Here is a 22215-nt window from a genome sequence, read left to right on the forward strand (position 1 = left end):
CTCGATTGCGTCAACCATGCGGCTCTCCGGTAGGGGGCAGCAGAGGCTAACAGCTAGCTGTAGCGCTGAGGCTCTGAGGCTAACAGCTAGCTGTAGTACTTGGAGCTGTCCTGTAGCACCGTTAGCTCCGACCGTTAGCTCTTCCATTCACTGCATGGATCGGCTCTGATGTTTTTGCACCCAGTTATGAGGCAGCTTAGCCTGGCTGGGATAGGACAGCTGTCCGGTTGACCACACACACCCTGACCGACCTCCTCGCCTCATCCAAGACAGTGAGCGGCGGAGGAGACGGTAAGTGGCCATTTGGACGGTTAGTGACTGCGTAACGACAAACCGTCACATTAGCAGAGCTGCTAGTGTTAGCCTGCAGCGCTAACTAGACAGGGATCATATGTCAGTAAACGCACGTTTAAATACAGAGATGGACATCCAGTACAGACTTCCACGTATCTGCGAGGGTTGAAAACTAATGGTTACTGAGTCGGTTTGGTCCAGAGACCAATTGGTTAATGTTAGGTAAGCCAGGGTGATCTGGCTAGCTGTCAGGCTAAGGTCAAGCAGCTAGCCATATAGTTCCATGGTAGCCTGGGGGTTTCTGGAGCTGTGCAGTGCAGTCAGCCTTGCTGCTGAAAGGGGGAGCCCGGGCTAGAGGAGTTTAGTACAGTCAGCCCTGATGCTGTCAGGTCGCCCTGTCTAGAGGAGTACAGCGCAGTCAGCCTTGATGCTGCAATGGGCAGCCCGGGCTAGAGGAGTGAAGTGCAGTCAGCCCTGATGCTGTCAGGTGAGCCGGGCTAGAGAAGTGTAATGCGGTCAGCCCTGATGCTGTCAGGTGGCCCGGGCTAGAGGAATGTAGTGCCGTCAGCCCTGATGCTGTCAGGTGGCCCGGGCTAGAGGAGTTTACAGTCAGCCCTGATGCTGGCAGGTGGCCCGGGCTAGAGGAGTGTAGTGCAGTAAGCCCTGACGCTGTCAGTTAAGGTAGCCCGGGCTAGAGGAGTGTAGCGCAGTCAGCCCTGATGCTGTCATGTGGCCCGGGCTAGAGGAGTGAAGTGCAGTCAGTTCTGACGCTGTCAGGTAGCCTGGGCTAGAGGAATGCTGTGTGTTGAAAGAGGTCAGAGTTTTAAACGCTTCTGGCCAAATTGGACCTAAAATGTATAGGAATTACACAAATCTGCGGGGTCATGTTTATTTTGCTCTGGCATATGTATCTAGTCCCCCGTGTGTGCAGACAGATTTGCGGCAGATCTGGCCTGGCTCGTGCCAATGCAAACCGTTATCTAATATGGGGAGTGTTTTATAAGATGACTACACAGAGGAGCGTCCTATGGAACCACCGTTGAAGAATTTTCATAAACAACAAAGATGGCTGCCAGTGATGGTCACATGTTTCGTTGCTCTGATTGGTTGCAGGGCTATCCAATTGCGCCCAGAGGCCTTTTGGTCTGGGGACGATAACCCCTCGAAAATGAACTTGGAGGTTCCTGATGACTGATACCCATTTACGAATTGGTCTTGCAATAGTCAGGCTACCTGAAAGCTGATGTTATCTGTAGACGGTGGTCAAACAGACACAATCCCCTTACTTTTACTTGTACAGGTAGAAGCACTAACACTACTACAAATACTACTACTTCTGCTACAACTACTCCTACTTGGGTCATTTAGCAGATGTTATTATTGATAATACATGCATGTCATTAAAGAGCAGGTAGTGTAAGGGCGTCTTGCTCTATGATGCCTACAGGTAGACTGTGGACATTGGGGGTGGACCCAGGACCTTTCAGCTAGGAGTCCACTTATCACTACTAGACCATCCTGTCCCTTACCAAGTTCTGAATGATGGTCAGTAATCCGGTCTGGTTCTGGGAGTGGTCCAGTTCAGGCTGAGCCAGTCTAAGTAGGTAGGTAGTCTGGGTCCTCGGGTGGTCTCGGACGAGGGGATTACCAGTTTTATGGCTTACTCTGAATAGATGATGATGTTGAGTGGTTAGTGTATAGCTAGTTGGACTAATGGCGTGGGTTCGTATACACTCTGGGGGGCACCTGGCTTCCACTAACTTCCAGGGGACTTTTCTTGAAACTGCCTGGGGGTTCTTAATGGTAAAATAAATAAATAACTCCCAATGTGCTGCGCTCGTGAGCAGTGACTAACACGTGCGTGCTGAGCAGTATGGTCTCACCGTTAGAGTCTACAGTATAACAAATTAACATGGCCTGGGACCTAAAGAAAAACAGGCACAAAATGCTCAAACAAAGCTTCTTGTGTACATTGGTGAGGTGAGCGCGCAGCTGCCTGAGCGAGCGTGCTTTCATGTTGTACGGTAAAATTCAATCTCCTCTTTTTTACTCCAGCTAAAGTTGTTAGTTAGCAAGGCCAGTAGGAGCGCAATCTGCAGGATACTAAGCGCAATAACATTTCTAAAAAAAAAAAATAATAAAAAAAATAAAAATCGGTTGTAATCTGCGTCTTTTTGGCAGATGTTGATTATTTTCAAAAAGGCTATAATCGGCCGATTAAATCGGCAGGCCGATGAATCGGTCGGGCCCTAGTAAGGACAGCCTTATATCATAGTCTAACATAACCAGTTATAACTGCCTTACAAAGTCTATCATTATAACCAGTGAGAATAGCCACATATATATAATTATTTATAACAGCTGAATATCATATATCACATTAATTAAGGCTAAATAACAGCGGTATATTATTATAATTATTATTATTATATAGAATTACTATGATTATAAATTGTAGATGATATATATATATATATATATATATATATATATATATATATATATATATATCATCTACAATTTATAATCATAATAATTCTATATTATAATATACTTCTGTTATTGCTTATAACAGCCTCATATCATAGTCTCTCTTATTAACTCGCTAGTAATAACACCCTATATCACAATCTATCAAATGAACTAACAAGTAATAAAAGACTTATCTCTCATAATTACTATTAGTAACAACTTTATATCTTAGTCTATCATATTAACTATTAATAACAGCCTTATATCATAGTCAATCATATAAACTAAATAGTTTGAGCATAGTTAGAGGGAGTCCCAGGTTTTATCAAGCCTTGGGTCGTGGCTTCTATTCCAAACTTCAAATTGTCAAGTAAATCATGATTTCTGCAGCTTATACTGGACACACAGCATCTAGGATAGGAGATGAATGTGCATGTTACTGGCTAGCAGGACAGCTAGCCGTCTGCTACCCACCTAGCAGCTACTGATGAGGTTGTCAGTACTACTGTAAGCTGATGGCTGGGGAGGTCAAGGACTGTCTGACAGAACATGATTAACGATTAGCTTGTTGTTGTTGAGAGTGGTCATGGGTAGGAAAGACTTGAACCTATCCTCTCAGGTGTGACGTCCATTCAGCGCTTCTCATTGGTCAGTTTCCGTACGCCTACCCAGGTAGCTACTCAAAACAGTCACTACTAGCCGTTATTCCCCTGGCTCTCTTTGTTAAATATTGTTATTGTAGGTATATAATATATATTATATTCATAATGTCAGGTGTTTACTTTTTAGTTATAGGTTCCCTTTTGAATATTTTTTTCATAGTATCTTTAGTTTACATTGTAGTTAAATATTTTTGGGATTAAGTGCTGTGAAATAGAAAATAGAAAATCCTTCTGTCTTCACCTGGGAGATCATGTAATGTGAGCATAGCTACTTTGTTGTGGTACAAATATTTAATATACCTATGACTTTTTTCAATTCATTAGCACCTACATTCTTTTTTGTTCAGTATATTAAATGTTTACTATACATTAGTACAGCAAAGAAAATCTAAACTTTAGTATATTAAAATGTTTTTGTTATACTTAAATTCATTAATTTTGTCTACCCATACAAATGTTCTATTCTTAAGTCTATAAAATGTTTCTACAGTTTAGCATGAATAAAAGTTTTTTTACTTTGGTATACTATGTATATATCTTTTCTATACTACAGTAAAGCGAATGTTTTACCCTGAATAGTATAAATCTTTTCTATACTTAAGAATATCATTATTTTTTGGTAAAAAATGGTAGTGTTAAGGTTTAATGTGGTTGTTTATTATGCTGGTTCAATGTAGCTTAATAAGGTATTTTAACAAGTTGTATCTTTTCTCTCCAGGTAGTCCAGACTCAGCCTGGTAAAGACTCCCCACTTTTCCATCGTGATTTGTCGCCCGTGCTGTCGTGCAGTGGATTGGCGCGCCCTGATAGAAGGCTGGGGGAGGTGGCCGTCGGGCTGGCTCCGCCTCCGCCCGGGGCCAGCGTGCGTTCCCAGCAGGCTGTGGTGCCGTGTTCCCCCCCCTCCCCCCCACCGCGGAGCAGAGCTAACGCCCAGGGTAGCTACATCTCAGCATTACAGCACAGTATGCCAGAGCTAATGGCCTGGGTAGCCAACACCTAACATCTTCAACGTCTGCCTCAGCTAAGGCCCAGGGTAGCTAACACTTAAGGCCAATTTCCACCAGAACCGTCACGGAAGCGGCGCGGCAGCGAAGTGCCTGTGTTCCTTACTGCAATCCCCACTGAAAGCGGTACGGGCAAATTCCGGCTGATGGCTCAAGACGTGCATAGTTATAATGGGCCTATATGAATTGTAAAAATTATGATGATTAGAATGATTCATACAATATTATTCACGAGTTCACGATATTCAACCCCTAAACATATTATAACCCATTAAATACAATGCAAGTATCGTTAACAAAGTGCCGGTTTGGGAAGGGCTCCATGCCGTGCCCGTATCCAGTGGAATAGCCTACATTGACTATAATGGTTCCTATTATTTTCGGAGACCGTTTTACTACCGTGACGCTTCCGTGCTGGTTCTTGTGGAATTTTGCCTTTAGCATCTGAACAGAGTCTGCTAATGCTAATGCCCAGGGTAGCTCACACATAGCATCTGAACAGCGTCTGCTAGAGCTAACACCCAAGGTTGCTCAGGTTTAGCATCTGTGGGTGTGTGTGTGTAACTGCTTACACTCCCTTTCTCTCAGCAGGAGGTGCAGTGCGTGCAGGAGCCATGTGCCTCCCTCAGGCCAACAACATGGAGACCAAGCTGCAGGGGGGTGGGGCTTCACAGGGGGGCGGGGCTGCTCTGGCACCAAGAGGAGGGGTTTCCCTGGAGCCCTTTGTCCATCAGGTAGTACAAGATTATCGAAAATGGGTAATATAGGCAATGATATTTCGTATAATAGGTAATATAGTATCATCTTAAATAGGATATTAAGGTTGTATAGTATTATCCAAGCAGCTTGTTAAACAGCAGTTCAAATGACTGAAAATCATCGGAAGATTGGACTTAAAATAGAGGTAAAATTAAATTAACACCCCAAGAAATTTGAATTCACTCACAAACTAATCGCTCACCATCTACAAGTATGTGAGGGTCACTAGAAGGTCTAAAGAATGTGTGACCTAAGCCTTTGAACTGGTGAGCCTATACAAAACATCTGCTTTGCTTCTGCCATGTACAAATAAAACGGTGTTGTCAGCGAAATAAGGGCTTCAGGACAAAAACATGGAGAGTCGTTGATTTATAGACTGAACTGAATAGGAGTGGACCAAGAATAGGTCCTTGCTGTCCACCAGCCTCCACTTGGATTTGGATGGATAATAATTTATGGGAACTGATTTAGCCCGGTTAGTATTGTATGATTTCACACATTTCCCTGCACAATGAGAGCAGTTCAATTTGGATAGCTTAGAAAGATCTTTTTGGTTGACAGTGTTTTCCTCTGACCAAAAAACAACCTAAACCATCACCCAAATCGCGTATCTCTGAAAAGAGACAATAAGCTGTGTTTGTTGAGGGTTTGGCGACAAAGCCAAATTGCACAGGGTGGAGGGACGCAGCTGTTACTGAGAAGGGAGATGATATGCTCAGCTACCCTGTTCTCGTCAGCCTTGGATGCTGTCGGGCGAATGCTGATTGGCCTAAAAATACATATGGAAAGTGGGTCAGCAGATTCAAAGATTGGAGTGACAATAGCACATTCCCAGGCATTTGGGAACTGCCCAAGGGGTGTACAGAATTTAATGATAGAAGTAATTGGGTTAGCTAGTGCCATGTGCCATGTAAGAGCACTGATGTTTCCATCCCAAACCCATCTTATGCTCTTAAAGGCTTGCGGGACCTGATGATTTTCATGAATTATGGCTCAGAAATGTTTTAGTATAGTTGCTTGGTACACTCTATCCTGGTTAACTGAGAATCCCTGGGTAGTATCAGCCACATAGTCTACAAAGAAGTGATTTGAAGGCCTCTGCTTCCTATCCATAAGGTTTCCATTTAGGTTCTAATCAAGCATTTTTGTAGTGGTGGTCTAGTGGGGGACCACCACTAGGTGTTGCCCCATATTTTAGTTTCTGTTGTAAAAAAGTTTCCTTCGACCTTATAATCTCCTTATCTTATTCCTTATCCCAGCATAAAGAGTTGTGTCGTGTTGGGGTTTTCTTTTGATGGCAGTTTAAAAAAGCAAGGTCCTGCTCTTTCATCCGTTTTAAATGGTCATAATTTATCCAAGACAGACCATGATTTTTTGCCCTGGGTTTAACCCTTTGTTAACCAGAAGAATTTAACTATGGTGGGGTATAAGTTCTAAAACAAAATGATGTGAACTAAATCTTTGCAAGCAAACATAACTGTGTGTGTCTGTGTGTTTGTAGGTAGGCGGTCACACCAGCATGATGCGCTACGATGACCACACGGTGTGTAAACCTCTGATCAGCAGAGAGCAGCGCTTCTACGAGTCCCTTCCACCCGAGATGAAAGAGTTCACCCCCGAATACAAAGGTGTGTATATATAAAAACCGAATATATTCTACTAATGAGTCTGACATGTTCCACTAAAGCCATGTCCTTCTAGTAACGTGTTCCGCTCCCTACATCACCGCCGCTGTGCTGCAGGCGTGGTGCTGGTGTGTTTCGAAGGGGACTCTGATGGCTACATCAACCTGGTGGCCTACCCCTACGTGGAGAGTTGTTCAGAGGGGGCGGGGGAGCACGAGGAGAGGGAGTTCCCCGAGAGGGAGCAGCCCAGGAGGAAACAGTCCCGCCGCAGCCTCCACCGCTCCTCCTCCTCTGCCGAATACAAGGACGAGCGGGCAGACCGGAGGGAGGTGCTGGAGAGCGACTCCACCGAGAGGTGAGGGCCCATGTGCATTGAGCGCCTTTATGGTTTATTTCATTTGACCAGGTTGATCCTATAAGATTAAAGGGCAGTGCAGTTCCCAGTAGTATGTACTTAAGTAAGCTAACCGGCAGGCTCTCCCAGCGAGAGGGGACAGACGACAAAGGCCTTCAGACCCGAGGATGCAATCTTGAGGATGCTATCATGAGGGAGTGAGCATGAGGATGCTAGATGGAGGGTGTGTTGGCATTAGGATGTTGGCTTGCGGATGCTTGCTTGCCGGCGTTAGCTTTAGAGTGTAATGCATGCCGGAGGTTGTTAAATGGGGGGTGTTCACTTGAGGATGATAGCTTGAATACGTAAGCATGAGAGTTTTAGCATCCATGTGTACCTCCCTGGTTGGATCCCAACTCTTCAAGATATAACAATATGAACTAGCTAATTTATTTGACAATTTAAGTGCTTTCTTTCATATTTGAACATGTTTAATATAACATTGCAACGTGGGGTCTGTGCACCCTGGTCCTGGCCCAGCTCCAGGGGGTGGTCTTCAGGTTGTATCTGATCGGGTCTCCCTGTCTTCCCAGCCTGGCGGACCTCAAGAGCCCGAGGCTGGAGCTCCACATCCACTCTGAAGTTCCCTTCCAGATGCTGGACGGGAACAGCGGCCTGGGCTCAGAGAAGATCAGCCACAACCCCTGGAGCCTGCGCTGCCACAAGCAGCAGCTCAGCCGCATGCGCTCCCAGTCCAAGGACCGAAGGCTGTACAGTATCCTGGCTGTAGAACCGCCGAGCCCGTAGCTCTAACCACAACCCTTACCCTTACCCTTACCCCAGTAGAACCACTACATAACCCTAACCTGTAACCACTTTCTAAGCTTAACTTAATGATCTCTTGAAATTAGTGTTTGTTTATATCTTTATCTATTCATTGATCAGGTCTCTTCTTTATTTAAGTGCTTGCAAAGTACAATATCTCTATAAACAGACATCTACATTTCTTAGAGCATTTACTGCGCAACGCAGCCATACAGAGGGCTTAACAATGGAAGCGGGAACAAGAAAAGAGTCATGGGAGAGCTTCCTGCGTTGGTGTCAGAGACCTGCTGTTGCCACGACGACCACCTTGTTGTTCCTCAGCGCTCCCCAGAGTTCCTGCTGCTGGAGAACGTGGTGCACCACTTCCTGTACCCCTGCATCCTGGACCTGAAGATGGGGACGCGGCAGCACGGGGACGACGCCTCAGAGGAGAAGGCTGCCCGACAGATGAGGAAGTGTCAGCAGAGCACCTCCGCCAGCCTCGGGGTCCGGCTCTGTGGCATGCAGGTACGAGCTAGTACTACAGTACTACTACCACTACTAATGATAATACCGCTATGGTGCTACTTCTAGTAATACTTCTACTAACTTCAACCAGCCTTGAGGTCCAGCTGTATTGCATGCAAATACTACCTAATACTATAGTACTACTATCATTGTACTATATCTCTAGCTGGATACGTACACACACTAACTCATACTGTACTACTACGGCTATGTGCAGTACCACAGACCTATAGTACTATATGTCTATCTCCTGGTGTACCAGGTGGCTATGTGCAGGTACTACCTAGTACCAGATATTCCGTGTCGGTCTCAAGGTGTACCAGGTGGCTATGTGCAGGTACTACCCAGTACCAGAGTCCTATAGTACTATATCTCTGCCCCCTGGTGGCCATAGGGGGGTACTACCAACCGCAGCACTAAGCACTATATCTCCGTCTCCAGGTGTACCAGGTGGATACGGGCCACTACCTGTGTAGGAACAAGTACTACGGCCGCAGCCTGACCATGGAGGGCTTCCGCCACGCCCTGTACCAGTACATGCACAACGGACTGGGCCTCAGGCGCGACCTATTTGAACCAATCCTCAGCAAGCTGGGGAGCCTGAAGGCGGTGCTAGAGGGGCAGACGTCCTACCGCTTCTACTCCTCGTCGCTGCTCATCATCTACGAGGGGAAGGTGAGTCCTGCTCCACAACTACTAAACCACAACATTAACATGTCGTCTTTACCTGATCTTATCTTCAACTAATATTTTAGCGATACATAATATCTCTCCAACATTACTTAACATAACTTAGTGTACTTAAAGCCAGGGTAGGCGACTTTGATGGAACCAGCCAGAGTGAGCTAGATTTTGAAAGGAACAAACAAAACAATCTTACCCCTCCCTTCAGGCCTCCCTCCAAAGCAACTCCCCCAAAACCAATGACTAGCTTGCTTGCTATAGCAAGACGGGTACCGGATTGTTCTCTTCAGTCAGAGCATTGGATTTATTGATTGCTGTCAAGATTTACGGAGAAATTCAACAAATGACACAAAATGGCTCTGGCTTTGATATGTCATTATTAACAGATATCTCATTTTGACTTAATATTTCATAATTAGTTAATATCTTATTATAAATTTAGATTTCATAATTCGTTAATATATCATCATAACTGAATAAATCCTCATAACTTAAATTATTATTATTAACAAATATCATCGTTAACTAATATCTCATCATAAGAGTAGCAAATGTCAACCTGACAGGCTCAGATTATATTCTTACATTATGGAAAGGATCCCTATAGAGAAATACAACTTTTCATTCCCAGTCGTTTGATCCCTCTGAAATCGAAGTGTTGTTACAGGTAATATCCCTATTGTCATTCCAATAGGGACAAATAAAAACATTGTTGTCCACATAAGTCACTGAGACCCAATATGATTGGGAAAAGTAGGCTCCAGGTTGCAAATTTTAACGTTACCCTTTAATTTCTTATCATTACTCGTTATCGCGTCGTTACCTAATCGACAAATCATTGATTTTGCTTGTTAGGAAGCTGAAGGCACGGCAGTGCCCCTCACTGAGCAGCATAAGGTTCCACAACCTCCCCCGGACGCACATCGTGGCCCCTGGCCCCAACCTCCTCCAGACTCACAGAGTGGCCCCTGGCCCCAACCTCCTCCAGACTCACAGAGTGGCCCCTGGCCTCAACCTCCTCCAGACTCACAGAGTGGCCCCTGGCCTCAACCTCCTCCAGACTCACAGAGTGGCCCCTGGCCCCAACCTCCTACAGACACACATAGTGGCCCCTGGCCTCAACCTCCTACAGACACACATAGTGGCCCCTGGCCTCAACCTCCTCCAGACTCACAGAGTGGCCCCTGGCCCCAACCTCCTGCAGACACACACAGTCCCCCCTGGCCCCAACCACCTACAGACACACACAGTCCCTCCTGGCCCCAACCTCTTCCAGAACCACACAGTAACCCCTGGCCCCAACCACCTCCAGAACCACACATTGGCACCAAGGTTCCACCTCCGTCAGACCCAAACAGTGCTCCCTGGCCCCAACCTCCGCCAGAGCCACACATTGGCCTTAAGGTTCAACGTCCATCAAACCCAAACAGTGGTCCCTGGCCCCAACCTCCTCCAGAGCCACACATTGGCACCCGGGCTCAACCTCCAGAGCACGGCCAACCGCAGATCTCTTCCGGTCAGGGGGACATCTCCATGACGACAAAACCGGGGGTGGGGCCAGGGACGAGATTGCCGACAGAGGGGATAACCTCACTGCCTCCCCCTACTCAGATAGTCCCCCTCACAGCCTCAAACTGTAACGCCCCTCCACCCAGCCACACCTCCACTGCACCGCGCCCAGAAGCCCCTCCCCCAAGCCACCCCTTGCCCACACTGCGCCCAGAAGCCCCTCCCCCAAGCCACCCCTTGCCCACACTGTGCCCAGAAGCCCCTCCGCCCAGCCACCCGTGCTCCACACCGCACCCAGAAGCCGTTCCCACGAGCCACCCCTGCCCCGCAACGTGTCCCGAAGCCCCTCCCCCCAGCCACTCCTCCCCTGCCCCCCGCCCAGACGCCGCTGCCCCCCTGGTAGACCTGCGTATGATAGACTTCGCTCACTCCACCTTCAAGGGTTTCCGTGACGACACGGCGGTGCACGACGGGCCGGACCGCGGCTACGTGCTGGGACTGGAGAGTCTGGTCCACATCCTGGAGGACCTGAGGGATAACAGCCTGGCGTAGCACACACACATACACACAGAAACACACACACACACACACACACCTTACATATATGCAAACACACACACAGAAACACACACATCACACACACATTCTCTGGGTTTTGTGTCGTCCCCCCTCGTTTTCTGTAAATATGGACCATGGTCATCGTTCTCCTTGTCGTCTCCATGGCAACACAAACACCATTCTGAAGACATCAGAGAGGCTTCGGTTGCTAAGAAACGGCCACGGAAATTTCCAGGGAGCCAACATGGCCGACGCAGGACTGCAGGTTGAAAACCTGTGTGTTGGGTGGCCACGCCCATGCAGACTGTCACCACTGTGACAGTGGGACAGAAGCAAGGATCATGGGAGAATAAGGGGGAGGGGCTTCAATCAGCCACAACTGCCTGGCACTTTCCACAATGCATTGCCTTGACCGTCTGAGCATTAAGAGACTAAGACTGGTTGGGGCTTCCTCCAGCTGTAGCCAATCCCATCGTGACAATCTGCTCATGTGACCAGTTAGAGCACAAACACAGGAACCGCCCTTCATTATACCTACTTCAATATAGAAACTGTGTTGTTGTACCACCATAGTACTATTGAACCAACATGTTGAAAGCAAGATAATAATGAATAGTGAAGGAAGTAAGTTAATAATAATGAATAGTGAAGGAAGTAATAATATTAATGAATAGGATACTTAAAAAGGTTTATTGTAGAATGTAGTCGAGCGTCAGGGATAGCTTAGTGTTAGGATGCTTGGAGGTATTCAGTAGAACATGGAGACTATCTCACTGATACTGTAAAGCTGTAAAACATTCTTGAGAGCTGAGATGTATCTTTGCTCTCGCTGTGCTCTCCATTCTCGTTTTAAACTAGCTTTAAAATCACTGCAGCAGAGAAAGCCCCCAGTAGTGCATGGGGCTGGATTCCAAGCGAACAGCTAGCTTTTAAACCCAATGTCTGGCCTAACTGATAGCCAACACTAGAAGCTAACATCTAGGCTAGGTCTGGGGTTTTAAATCTAGCAGTAAGGCCAGCCCTGTCTTGGACTAAAAAGCCACAGAATCATAAAAACCTGTTAACGGGTCCCTGGATGACAAGGCAACAGAAGCTAATGGACATACTAACTTCTCTGGATGACAAGGCCACTGAAGCTACCGGAAATGCTAACTGGTTTCCAGATGACAAGGCAGCAGAAGCTAACAGACATACTAAGTTGCCACTAGATGAAAAAGCAACAGAAGCTAGCAGACATGCTAACTGGTCTCTAGGTGAAAATGCAACAGAAACTAACCAATATGCTAACTGATCTCTGGATGGTGAGGCAACAGAAGCTTGCGGATGTGAGTACAAGCCTCTGGATTAAAGGCAACAGAAACTCACTGTCAAGCGGGTTCTAAAAAGCTAGCATAACTGTAACGAGAGGGGTTCTGCAGAGCTAAACATGGCTAGTGGGGTTCTGCAGGGCTAACTCTGGCTGGTGGGCTTCTACACAGCTAACTGCGGCTAGTGGGGTTCTGCAGGCATAACATGCTAACTGTGGCTAGAGGGGTTATGCAGAGCTAACAGGCCAACTGTGGCTAGTGGGCTTCTGCAGAGAGGACAAGGTGTGATTGGTCCTCTGATCTGTGATAGATGTAAGAAAAAAAATCTTAGATAAAGTATTATACAATAGTCACCCAAAAGTATCTGTTTATTGTTTATTTTTGTTGCATGGATGAATATTTTTTTAAATATTATAATATTACATCTTTATGACACCTTTGAATGTGATCTATAAAACATTTATTTAAGAAAGTCTCGAGGGTGTTTTTTTTTTCCTAGAACTGGTAGAAATAAAATAACGAAGTTTGGAGTAATATCTCGAAATTCAATCGAAGGTATGAAAGTGACATGGTTGAGTTTGAACCATGTCACGTACATTTCATATATTGCATTTGGATGCGAGTTAATTACAAATGCATCGTTTTCGATAATGATACCGTGGACATGAACTTCAAATGTGAAAAAGGTCCAGGTTTAAATAATTTCACGTTCTTTATGTCAATCGTTTACAGACGATTAGGTTTACAAACATCAGCTGTTCCTTGGAGGGGCGGGGCTCTGTTGCGACAGCGCCACGTTGCTCTTCTCTGATTGGTCCGAGAGGTTAACCTAAGGTATCTCAGATGTACCATTCTCTTATTATGAAGGGGTACACGGAAGACAGACATTTAATATATAGTATGCTATCAACTCCAGAAACATATCCTTAACTTTATATATATATGTTTGTTACGTAATATATTATTTGTGTGATTATATATGTTCACAAGATCGGTAAATGTGGTCTTTGTTTAAATGTCACTCTTCGTCTCCCACCCCACTATACATGGACGAAGACGGATGCATTGTGTTGCTGCTGCAGGTCTTTCACAGGGACAACTCCTCCTAAAGTCGTTATTCTGGTTAGCAAGTAACTGTTTATAGAAACTTGATTCTTAATTCTTTCTGGAGGAAGCAAGGAAAGCAGTTTGGACGTTATCTGGTCTTAATTTGGTGGTTTTCTCGGTAAGTTGGAGTCTTCCTGCTCTGTTGATGTCAGAAGGCTAAGTTACATGTCAATGAACTCTGACTCAGTTTGTGTCCCCACATTTGGAATGTGGCCGTTATTTAATTAATAGTTGGCTAGCATACTTACAGTGGTAATTTATCTGTTAAAACATGTAATCAGTGGTAGTTTCATAGTGTTCTTACTGAGTAGTGGGATTTGAGTGCTAGTAAACCGGTTAGCATCCATTCATTAAGTTACAGCACCCTTGGAAATGAAATGCAGCCGAATTCAATTGAACTAGATGAACGTTAGTATTGGATGTTTAACTAGAATGTAAGAAGAATAGCCTCCAGATGTATAACAAGGGTCATTCAGTCAGCAAGACTTCCCGCTGAGCCGGAATGGTCTGGGTAATCAAACCCTCGTAATCTCTCTTGGCTGCAGGTTCAGATGGTCGTTATCAAAAAAAGCGTATTAGAGTACCATATTAAGCGCTATATAAATTTAATTCATTATTATTATCAACACGTTTAGGATATAATGTGTGTGTGTGTGTGTGTGTGTGTGTGTGTGTGTGTGTGTGTGTGTGTGTGTGTGTGTGTGTGTGTGTGTGTGTGTGTGTGTGTGTGTGTGTGTGTGTGTGTGTGTGTGTGTGTGCAGTAGAAGCATGAAGGCCCTGATCTTGGTTGGAGGTTATGGAACCCGTCTACGCCCACTCACACTGAGTCTGCCCAAACCCCTGGTGGAGTTCTGCAATAAGCCCACCCTGCTGCACCAGGTGGAGGCGCTCGTACAGGTAACGATGCTAGAATAACCCTCAAACTATCACTAGCAAATACTTTAACAAAACACTCTATAGTACAGGTACTGATACTTAACTACTGTCTCTCCATTGGTAATGATGCTTATAATACAACCTCTCTTTACTACATTTAGTAAGTCTCTGTCTCTCTTAGTATAGGTAGTAAGTCTCTCTCTAGTACATGTAGTAAGTCTCTATCTGTCTAGTACAGGTAGTATCTCTCTTTCGCTCCCCCTCTAGTACAGGGAGTAACTCTCAATTAAAAAAGAAATCTCTCCTTTAGGCTGGGGTGGACCATGTTGTCTTGGCAGTGAGCTACATGTCAGATCTGCTGGAGAAGGAAATGAGAATCCAGGAACAGAGGGTATCTATATCAACCTACACCACCCTCCTCACCAGCCTACCCAATACTACACCACCATTATACTCCCCACCAAACTGACATCTCACCACACTATTACTACTCTACTGACCCTACACTACCATACACAAATGACACATTAATGACCCTACACCACTACACCCTGCTGACCACACACCGTACAACACAATAGATAGAGGACCGTGAGCTGATGGTTAACCGTGGGGTGTTTCTTCCTCAGCTCGGAATCCGTATCTCTCTATCTCATGAGAAGGAGCCTCTGGGGACAGGTCAGACATCTTCCTCTTCACCCTCCTCCTATTCACACTCCTCCCCATTTTCCACTACGCGGTTAAGTCGTAGGTTAATTAAGTAATTGGTTAGTTTAGTTTTTTGCAATGGCGTAAACGTACACCTTTACAAGTTTTTAAAACTAAATATACAATCTTTCATAACTTATTTCTCAATGTATGAACACCTGTTTGCAGTATCCCATTTACAAGGTTTCAAAACCGGGAAACAATGAAATACACTGTTAGAACAGTGCCAGATTTGAAACTCTGCAAATGCGCTGGAAAAATTGTTTGAACTTTGAAAATGCGTTGGTGAAAATTATGAAGATAAAATAGAACACAAAATCATGTTTACAGATGTTTGAATTTTAGTTTGAATTTTTTTCAGGTTATAATCTCTTTTTTCAGTGTTGCAAAACCTTTTTTACAAGGTGTTGAGTTTTCAAACCCAGACTTACAAGCCTTTGAAACTTTTTTTTTCAGTTTTGAATTATGGCAGGAAACTGGCTCCATACAAATCGAGTACTCCGTGCAGAGCTATAGAGAGATTTGGGTTTTATTTTTATTTGCTACAGGTAATCAACATGAGATTAAAAGTTGGAGCCTAGGCCATTGCAAATCATAGGCTCACCTGAAATTATTCAAGTGGATGCTTACAACTTACCACATTGAATAATATTTTTATATTTATTTTTGACTTGGACTTGGTTCGTAGGAGCGTGCTGGCACCACATCTATGGGGGTAAAATGCATGATGATGCATGATATTTTTTAGACTATATGCAGAATCTTTTAACTTACGAATTAACACGGTCGGCTATTTTTTGCCAGCACGCCACCCTAGCCTTATTATGGGCAACCGTGTTCCCCTTGGCTGTGATTTGGACTTTGAATTCCTCGTAGGAATTCATAATAATACACTGCTCTTCTTGGGTGAATTACACCGCTCTCGCTCGATTAATTTTGCATAAGTGTGAGTCAAATGACCCGATAAACGCCCCTTTTATGTGAATGCGCATTGAACCTAAAGCGGAAAACCTGGTTCAACTGATTGAATCTAAAGTGAGCGTCGTGGTACCATTTAACTCTGATTGCGAGTTGCGTCTCTGTCGAGCCAGGTTTTCCCAGGAAAGCCTGGGTATGTTCAGCGAGGTTTGTGGTATACCCCCGGCCCCTGCTGCAGAACGATTACAAGCCTGTAGTCCGCCATCATCTTTGTTGTTGTGAGTTCTGAGGCTCCGCGGGCTTAACAGTCATTGGCTAGAGGGTCGTGTGTGTGTGTGTGTGTGTGTGTGTGTGTGTGTGTGTGTGTGTGTGTGTGTGTGTGTGTGTGTGTGTGTGTGTGTGTGTGTGTGTGTGTGTGTGTGTGTGTGTGTGTGTGTGTGTGTGTGTGTGTGTGTTCAGCAGCCTTCTTATTTTGTATTTGTGTGTGTGTGTGATTAGCGGGGCCTCTTGCTCTGGCCAGGGACCTACTGTGTGACGACAATGAGCCGTTCTTCGTCCTCAACTCGGACGTCATCTGTGACTTCCCATTCCAAGAGATGCTCCAGTTCCACCGAAACCATGGCAACCAGGGCACCATAGTGGTGAGTGAGACGATGGATAGGTAGCAGGTGTAGGTAGAAGTCTGTTTTAGTTAGCATAAATCAATGGATTTCCTGACTGAAGTGTGTGTGTGTGTGTGTGTGCGTGCCCAGGTGACCAGGGTGGAAGAACCCTCTAAGTATGGCGTGGTGGTGTTTGAGGCGGAGGGCGGGAGGATCCAACGCTTCGTGGAGAAGCCCCAGGTTTTCGTCTCCAACAAGATCAACGCTGGCATGTACATCTTTAACCCTAGCATGCTGCAGCGCATCCAGGTACATACACACACACACACACACACACACACACACACACACACACACACACACACACACACACACACACACACACACACACACACACACACACACACACACACACACACACACACACTTTTTAAGACTAGTTTGCAGTTTGCACACTTATCTACAATATCACCTCAATGATCTGAAAGCTTAAAGAAAAGTTAATCAACTACTGGAGGGAGAACCTTCACTGTTGCTTGGCAGATTTCTTCCAATGTGGTTTCAAAGGTTACTTTGTTTATTGTTTCGGGCTGCTGCCTCATGGATCTATATCCCTGCTATAGATTCAGGTAGTTACTTTATCAGATAAGGATGTTACCTCATGGAACTCTATCACTGCTATACCTTAAGGTAGTTACTTTATCAGGTAAGGGTATATCGTCATGGAACTAATGCCAGCTATATCTTCTGACAGTTAATTTAATAGTCGAGTCTGTTTCCTCATGAAATACATAAACATAGAAGATATTACATATTCATACATATAGAGGATACATATTCTGGTAGTTCCTTGAGGCAGTTGAGGGTGTTTCTTCATGAAACTCTATCTGTGCTATAATATGCCAAGAAAGAACAGTGGCATCCAATGAAAGAGAGCCGCAGTTGCTGCACAATTAGATGATTGTCGGACAGTTGAGCTGTAGATTTGAGGGCAGCAGAGAGTGGGTAGGAAGTGTGGTGTGTTTGTATAGAACCCTCTGGCTCAAAATGAGGACCTCATTGGAAATGTGAGTACAGCATCTTTGAATACTCAGGATGCAGTAACAAGCAGTGCAAGTGACTTGCAATAAGTGAAGACAAAACAAAATGTCCTCACTCAAAAGGTCGTTTCCCTTGGTTATAGTTATTAGATGCTTTATTTATGAAAATACTATTCAATGCATATCCATAAGCAGGAACCAAACCTCGGAATTTAGTTGTGGAGCTTGCCAGGTATCTTTCCGTTCGGGGTAGACCATTGAAAACAGAACTACCAAGTTTTCATTTTTTTTCTGTACTTTCTGTCTGATCTCAGAATGTACAAATGTAGTTCGAAACATGGGAACATTGGTGGCAGTAAATGTTTCAGGAGTCCTCACAAGTATAGCAGAACAGAGAGATGAAAGTGTGTGTCTTGTATGTTTCTAGTTGAGGCCTACGTCAATAGAGAAGGAGATCTTCCCGGTGATGGCTGAGGATGGCCAGCTCTATGCTATGGAGCTACAGGGTAACTACACCTTTCAAAAACTACACCATCACCTCTTAATGCACCTCTAACTACACCTCCAACTACACCGCCTCCTACACCTCCACAGCCTCCAGCTTTGCGCAATGGAGCAAAAGGCTCACCACACCACCTGTCCCTAGTAACACCTCTAACTACAACTCCTCCACCTCAAACCATACCTCCACCTCAAACTATACCTACACATCTACCTCATCACCACCTACTAAACCTGAACCAGTAACGTGTTATCATGGCAGCATGTTGACCCATATGCTCCTCTGGTTTGTACAGCCGGCCTACCCTACGGACGTAAGTCGGATAGAATCTGCCTCCGCCATCTAGCTGTGCTATTGCTACAATTGCTGCTAGCGCTGCTACTGCTGCTAGGGCTCATAGCACTGCTAGTGCTACCAGAGCTGATGCTACTAGCATTAGCAGAAGGCTAACTAGAGAACAAGCCGCTGTGTGGGTTTTTTAACCACCATTACAGCATCAATGAGAGCGTGTGTGCGTGTGTGTGCGTGTGTGTGCGTGTGTGTGCGTGTGTGTGCGTGTGTGTGCGTGTGTGTGTGTGTGTGTGTGTGTGTGTGTGTGTGTGTGTGTGTGTGTGTGTGTGTGTGTGTGTGTGTGTGTGTGTGTGTGTGTGTGTGTGTGTGTGTGTGTAGGGTTCTGGATGGACATCGGACAGCCTAAAGACTTCCTGACCGGGATGTGTATGTACCTGCAGTCAGTACGGCAACGCGCTCCAGACCGCCTCTGTACCGGTCCTGGTTTTATAGGGAACGTCCTAGTGGTGAGTTACCTAGTTTACCGGTAGTTACCTTAGTTAGTTAACTACACTAGTTTGGGAACCTGGTATAGTTGCTACTTTAGTTACATGTTCTGTTCCCTAAAATAGTGGATTACTGCTAATATTGATATTATTATTACAAGGTAGTTGTTAGCTCAGTGTCCTGCTAGCTGTTGTAGTCGACAAATGAATCCCACTGAGTGTGTGTGTGTGTGTGTGTGTGTGTGTGTGTGTGTGTGTGTGTGTGTGTGTGTGTGTGTGTGTGTGTGTGTGTGTGTGTGTGTGTGTGTGTGTGTGTGTGTGTACAACAGGACCCTTCAGCCCGTATCGGGGAGAACTGCTCCATCGGCCCCAACGTGACGCTGGGTGCCGGGGTGGTGGTGGAGGACGGTGTGAGGGTGAGGCGCTGCACGGTGCTGAAGGGGGCCCGCCTGCGCTCTCACTCCTGGTTGGACAGCTGCATCGTGGGCTGGAAGTGCTCTGTCGGCCAATGGGTGAGCTCCAAACATCAGAACATTATACTGTTTATCGGGATAATAAGAAATGAATAAAATCTGGAGGGCATTATATTTTAATATTAATAAGGATGCATGATAATAATTTCTTTCACCTGGTAAGATAACTGATAATAACCAGCTTTCATGGCGATAATCGATTATAAGCAATGAGCGTAGTGTAAGGCAAACCAATTTACGTCAATAATCATTTTTAAACACAATTTGCAGATGACACAAAACAAACTAAGAACAATTCTTCTGACTAGAATTAAGTAACATCTAGTGGTGAGGTTGCAGATTGCATGCTCTTCTGACTGGCCAGCGTAGTTCCTAATGTCCCGTGTTTTAACCAGTTATGTTATATGTTATAACCAGTACACCTTTTCCTTCCTTGTAGGTGCGTATGGAGAACGTTACGGTTCTGGGTGAAGACGTCATCGTGAGCGACGAGCTCTACCTGAATGGCGCCAACGTTCTGCCGCACAAATCCATCACAGAATCCGTAGCAGAGCCACGCATCATTATGTAGACCGGGGTCCCCTGGACCCCGCCCCTAAACCTCTCGAACTGGACCCCGCCCCTAAACCCCTCGAACTGGACCCCGCGCCAAAACCCCTCGAACTGGACCCCGCCCCAAAACCCCTCGAACTGGACCCCGCCCCAAAACCCCTCGAGCTGGACCCCTCCCCCGCACCCACCTGGGAACCTCTATACCGTGACCCAGAACCCGGACCAGCTTCAAGACTTGCAGTCCCCCAAAACGTCCCTCACTCTAATCAAAATGTGAAATTGTCTAATCTTCTGCTTAACAAGTCTACTATGGTCTAGAGACGTTAGGCTCATTAAAGATCTGCCGATCAGAGATTTGACAGGTGTCCTGGTCGGTTCTGATTGGACCAGACCCTCCAATCACTGTGTGTCCGTCCTTCTGTGAGGATGGCATCGTTTGGGTCTGGCATTCTTTAGGGTTGTGTGAACGGGCTTAACGTGAGTGGTTTTTATAATGGGATATGCTATATTATACTATAGTAATATAGTATTAGTGTATGCTAACGATATTGTATACTAGTAAACTATACAGTTGTATAGCATATAGAATAATAATGAAGGTATGAATCCATTGTGTTTTTTATCAGATTAATATAAAAAGGTGAAGAGAACTGTTGTCTTTATTTCCTCACTGTCTGGAAGGTTCCAGCAGGGGGTGCTGCTGCACACCTGGGCTGCGTTGTGCACACAAGCACAAAGTAAGGTATAATTACTACCAACCTTTTTTATACCTAATTTCAAATCTGTCACCAGGATGGTACTGTGTACTGCTCTCGTACCCTGTGTAGTACTTACTACTTACTTCGTACTCTCTTAAGGTTTACAAGTATTACGATAACGCTTTGTATTAAGGGCACATTAATTAACCATTAGTAAACATTAGCGAACACAGTAATAAGCAGCTAACTAACATTTACAAACAGTTAATAACAATGAACTTATTTCCATAACCATACATTTACCTTAGTTAATGAAGTAACATGAATAGTTTAATATCATGTATACTGTATACTTCAGTTAATAAGTTGTACAACTGTCTAGTGGGTGAAGTGTGTAAGATATAGATACAAATATAATATATGGAAATATAGATGTATATATGATATTGATATATATATAATGATATAATACATAGATAACATATGTTAATATGATACATTATTACGTGTATACATAATATATGTGTATATATTTATATATGTATAGTGTGTGAGTGAGTACATGTCAAAGCTTGGTGTGCGTGTTAGTTCATCTAGAAACTTTGTGTGCGTGCATTCCAGCGGGCTGATAAGGTGATGTCATGGCTCCTGAGGGCCACCAGGGACCCAGAGGGGGAGGTCCCTGCTGCCTCCCCCCTATTGGCCAGCAATTATAAGGGTTGAGCCCCAATTGGCTGGATAACAGCAAGGGAATCCCAAATGGGAGTCTCTCTCTCTCTCTCTCTCTCTCTCTCTCTCTCTCTCTCTCTCTCTCTCTCTCTCTCTCTCTCACCCCCTCTCTCACCCCCTCTTTCTCTACCTGTGGAAGCTGGGTTTTCAACAAGAGGGAGAGGGAGAGAAAGGGGAGGAGAGTGAGCAAGAGAGACAGAAAGCTTATTTTGTATTGACAGATCAGTCAGTTTTGGGGTGTAGAGGTACTTTTATTGTTGAATATCCTGTGGTTTCCTGTCAATAGGAAGTGCCAAAAGACTCCTTTTCCCGAGTAGAAGAGTTAAGGACCTCACTGAAGCCACCCCAAAACATCTGGAGGAGCAGAGGATAAGTTGAGGAGCCTGAAGAGAAATGAGCAGAAAAGAGAAGGTAACAAAATGAAGTTATGCTAGTTACTTCTGATTCATTACTACTGACTAGTCGCTACTTTCTATTGAGTATTCCCAAGTTACTACAGACCAGTTACTTACCACTGGCTTATTGCAACTGATTAGTGACCAGTGACTTCGACTTACTAGTGATAACTGATTTCAGTTAGGACTGACTTACTAATGAGTTCTGAGTTCTGACTATTGCCTAGTCTCTATAGACTTTCTAATGACTAGTACCAAATAACTTACTTCTGACTATAGACTACTAACTTGAGTTTTTA

The 22215-nt window shown here is 44.9% G+C and overlaps 3 protein-coding genes across 6 annotated transcripts in view; all 3 read left to right on the top strand.

The window, feature by feature from the left end:
* The first annotated feature begins 53 nt into the window (after positions 1-53).
* On the top strand, positions 54-13013 carry ip6k1 (inositol hexakisphosphate kinase 1). Of its 3 annotated transcripts, none has more exons than XM_030375866.1 (9): positions 54-291; positions 4147-4363; positions 5021-5166; positions 6693-6819; positions 6934-7171; positions 7744-7925; positions 8307-8482; positions 8924-9157; positions 10022-13013. In XM_030375866.1, the coding sequence occupies exons 3-9, from the start codon at positions 5047-5049 to the stop codon at positions 11225-11227; spliced, it is 2283 nt and encodes a 760-aa protein (XP_030231726.1). In that variant the 5' UTR covers positions 54-291; positions 4147-4363; positions 5021-5046; the 3' UTR covers positions 11228-13013. The 3 variants fall into 3 exon arrangements, with proteins under 3 accessions (XP_030231726.1, XP_030231727.1, XP_030231728.1); XM_030375867.1 differs by having other exon boundaries at positions 5024-5166; XM_030375868.1 differs by lacking the exon at positions 54-291 and adding an exon at positions 3668-3686.
* Positions 13014-13447: 434 nt separating this feature from the next.
* gmppb (GDP-mannose pyrophosphorylase B) lies at positions 13448-20744 on the top strand. Of its 2 annotated transcripts, none has more exons than XM_030375877.1 (10): positions 13448-13765; positions 14412-14544; positions 14834-14914; positions 15153-15201; positions 16648-16790; positions 16902-17060; positions 18219-18297; positions 18963-19090; positions 19399-19581; positions 19982-20744. In XM_030375877.1, exons 2-10 carry the CDS (start codon positions 14416-14418, stop codon positions 20111-20113), a joined length of 1083 nt encoding a protein of 360 aa, XP_030231737.1. In that variant the 5' UTR covers positions 13448-13765; positions 14412-14415; the 3' UTR covers positions 20114-20744. The 2 variants fall into 2 exon arrangements, with proteins under 2 accessions (XP_030231737.1, XP_030231736.1); XM_030375876.1 differs by having other exon boundaries at positions 13450-13765; positions 14409-14544.
* An 862-nt stretch (positions 20745-21606) lies between these two features.
* lmcd1 (LIM and cysteine-rich domains 1) overlaps positions 21607-22215 on the top strand; it is a 7097-nt gene continuing 6488 nt past the window's right edge. The window contains exon 1 of the mRNA XM_030375785.1: positions 21607-21932. Within this exon, the coding sequence (XP_030231645.1) occupies positions 21915-21932 (18 nt within the window). The 5' untranslated portion in view covers positions 21607-21914. The remainder of the gene's footprint in view (positions 21933-22215) is intronic.

Source organism: Gadus morhua, chromosome 13 (genome assembly GCF_902167405.1).
Source record: "Gadus morhua chromosome 13, gadMor3.0, whole genome shotgun sequence".
Taxonomy (NCBI): Eukaryota; Metazoa; Chordata; class Actinopteri; order Gadiformes; family Gadidae; genus Gadus; species Gadus morhua.

Bases quoted from the DNA above. Each gene is read 5' to 3' on its own strand.
- ip6k1 (XM_030375866.1), top strand. From the start codon at position 5,047: ATGTGCCTCCCTCAGGCCAACAACATGGAGACCAAGCTGCAGGGGGGT. The intron at 7,172-7,743 runs GTGAGGGCCCAT...CTGTCTTCCCAG, and splicing joins GAGAGCGACTCCACCGAGAG to CCTGGCGGACCTCAAGAGCC. The intron at 9,158-10,021 runs GTGAGTCCTGCT...TTTGCTTGTTAG, and splicing joins TCATCATCTACGAGGGGAAG to GAAGCTGAAGGCACGGCAGT.
- gmppb (XM_030375877.1), top strand. From the start codon at position 14,416: ATGAAGGCCCTGATCTTGGTTGGAGGTTATGGAACCCGTCTACGCCCA. The intron at 18,298-18,962 runs GTAACTACACCT...GTGTGTGTGTAG, and splicing joins CTATGCTATGGAGCTACAGG to GGTTCTGGATGGACATCGGA. The intron at 19,091-19,398 runs GTGAGTTACCTA...TGTGTACAACAG, and splicing joins TTATAGGGAACGTCCTAGTG to GACCCTTCAGCCCGTATCGG.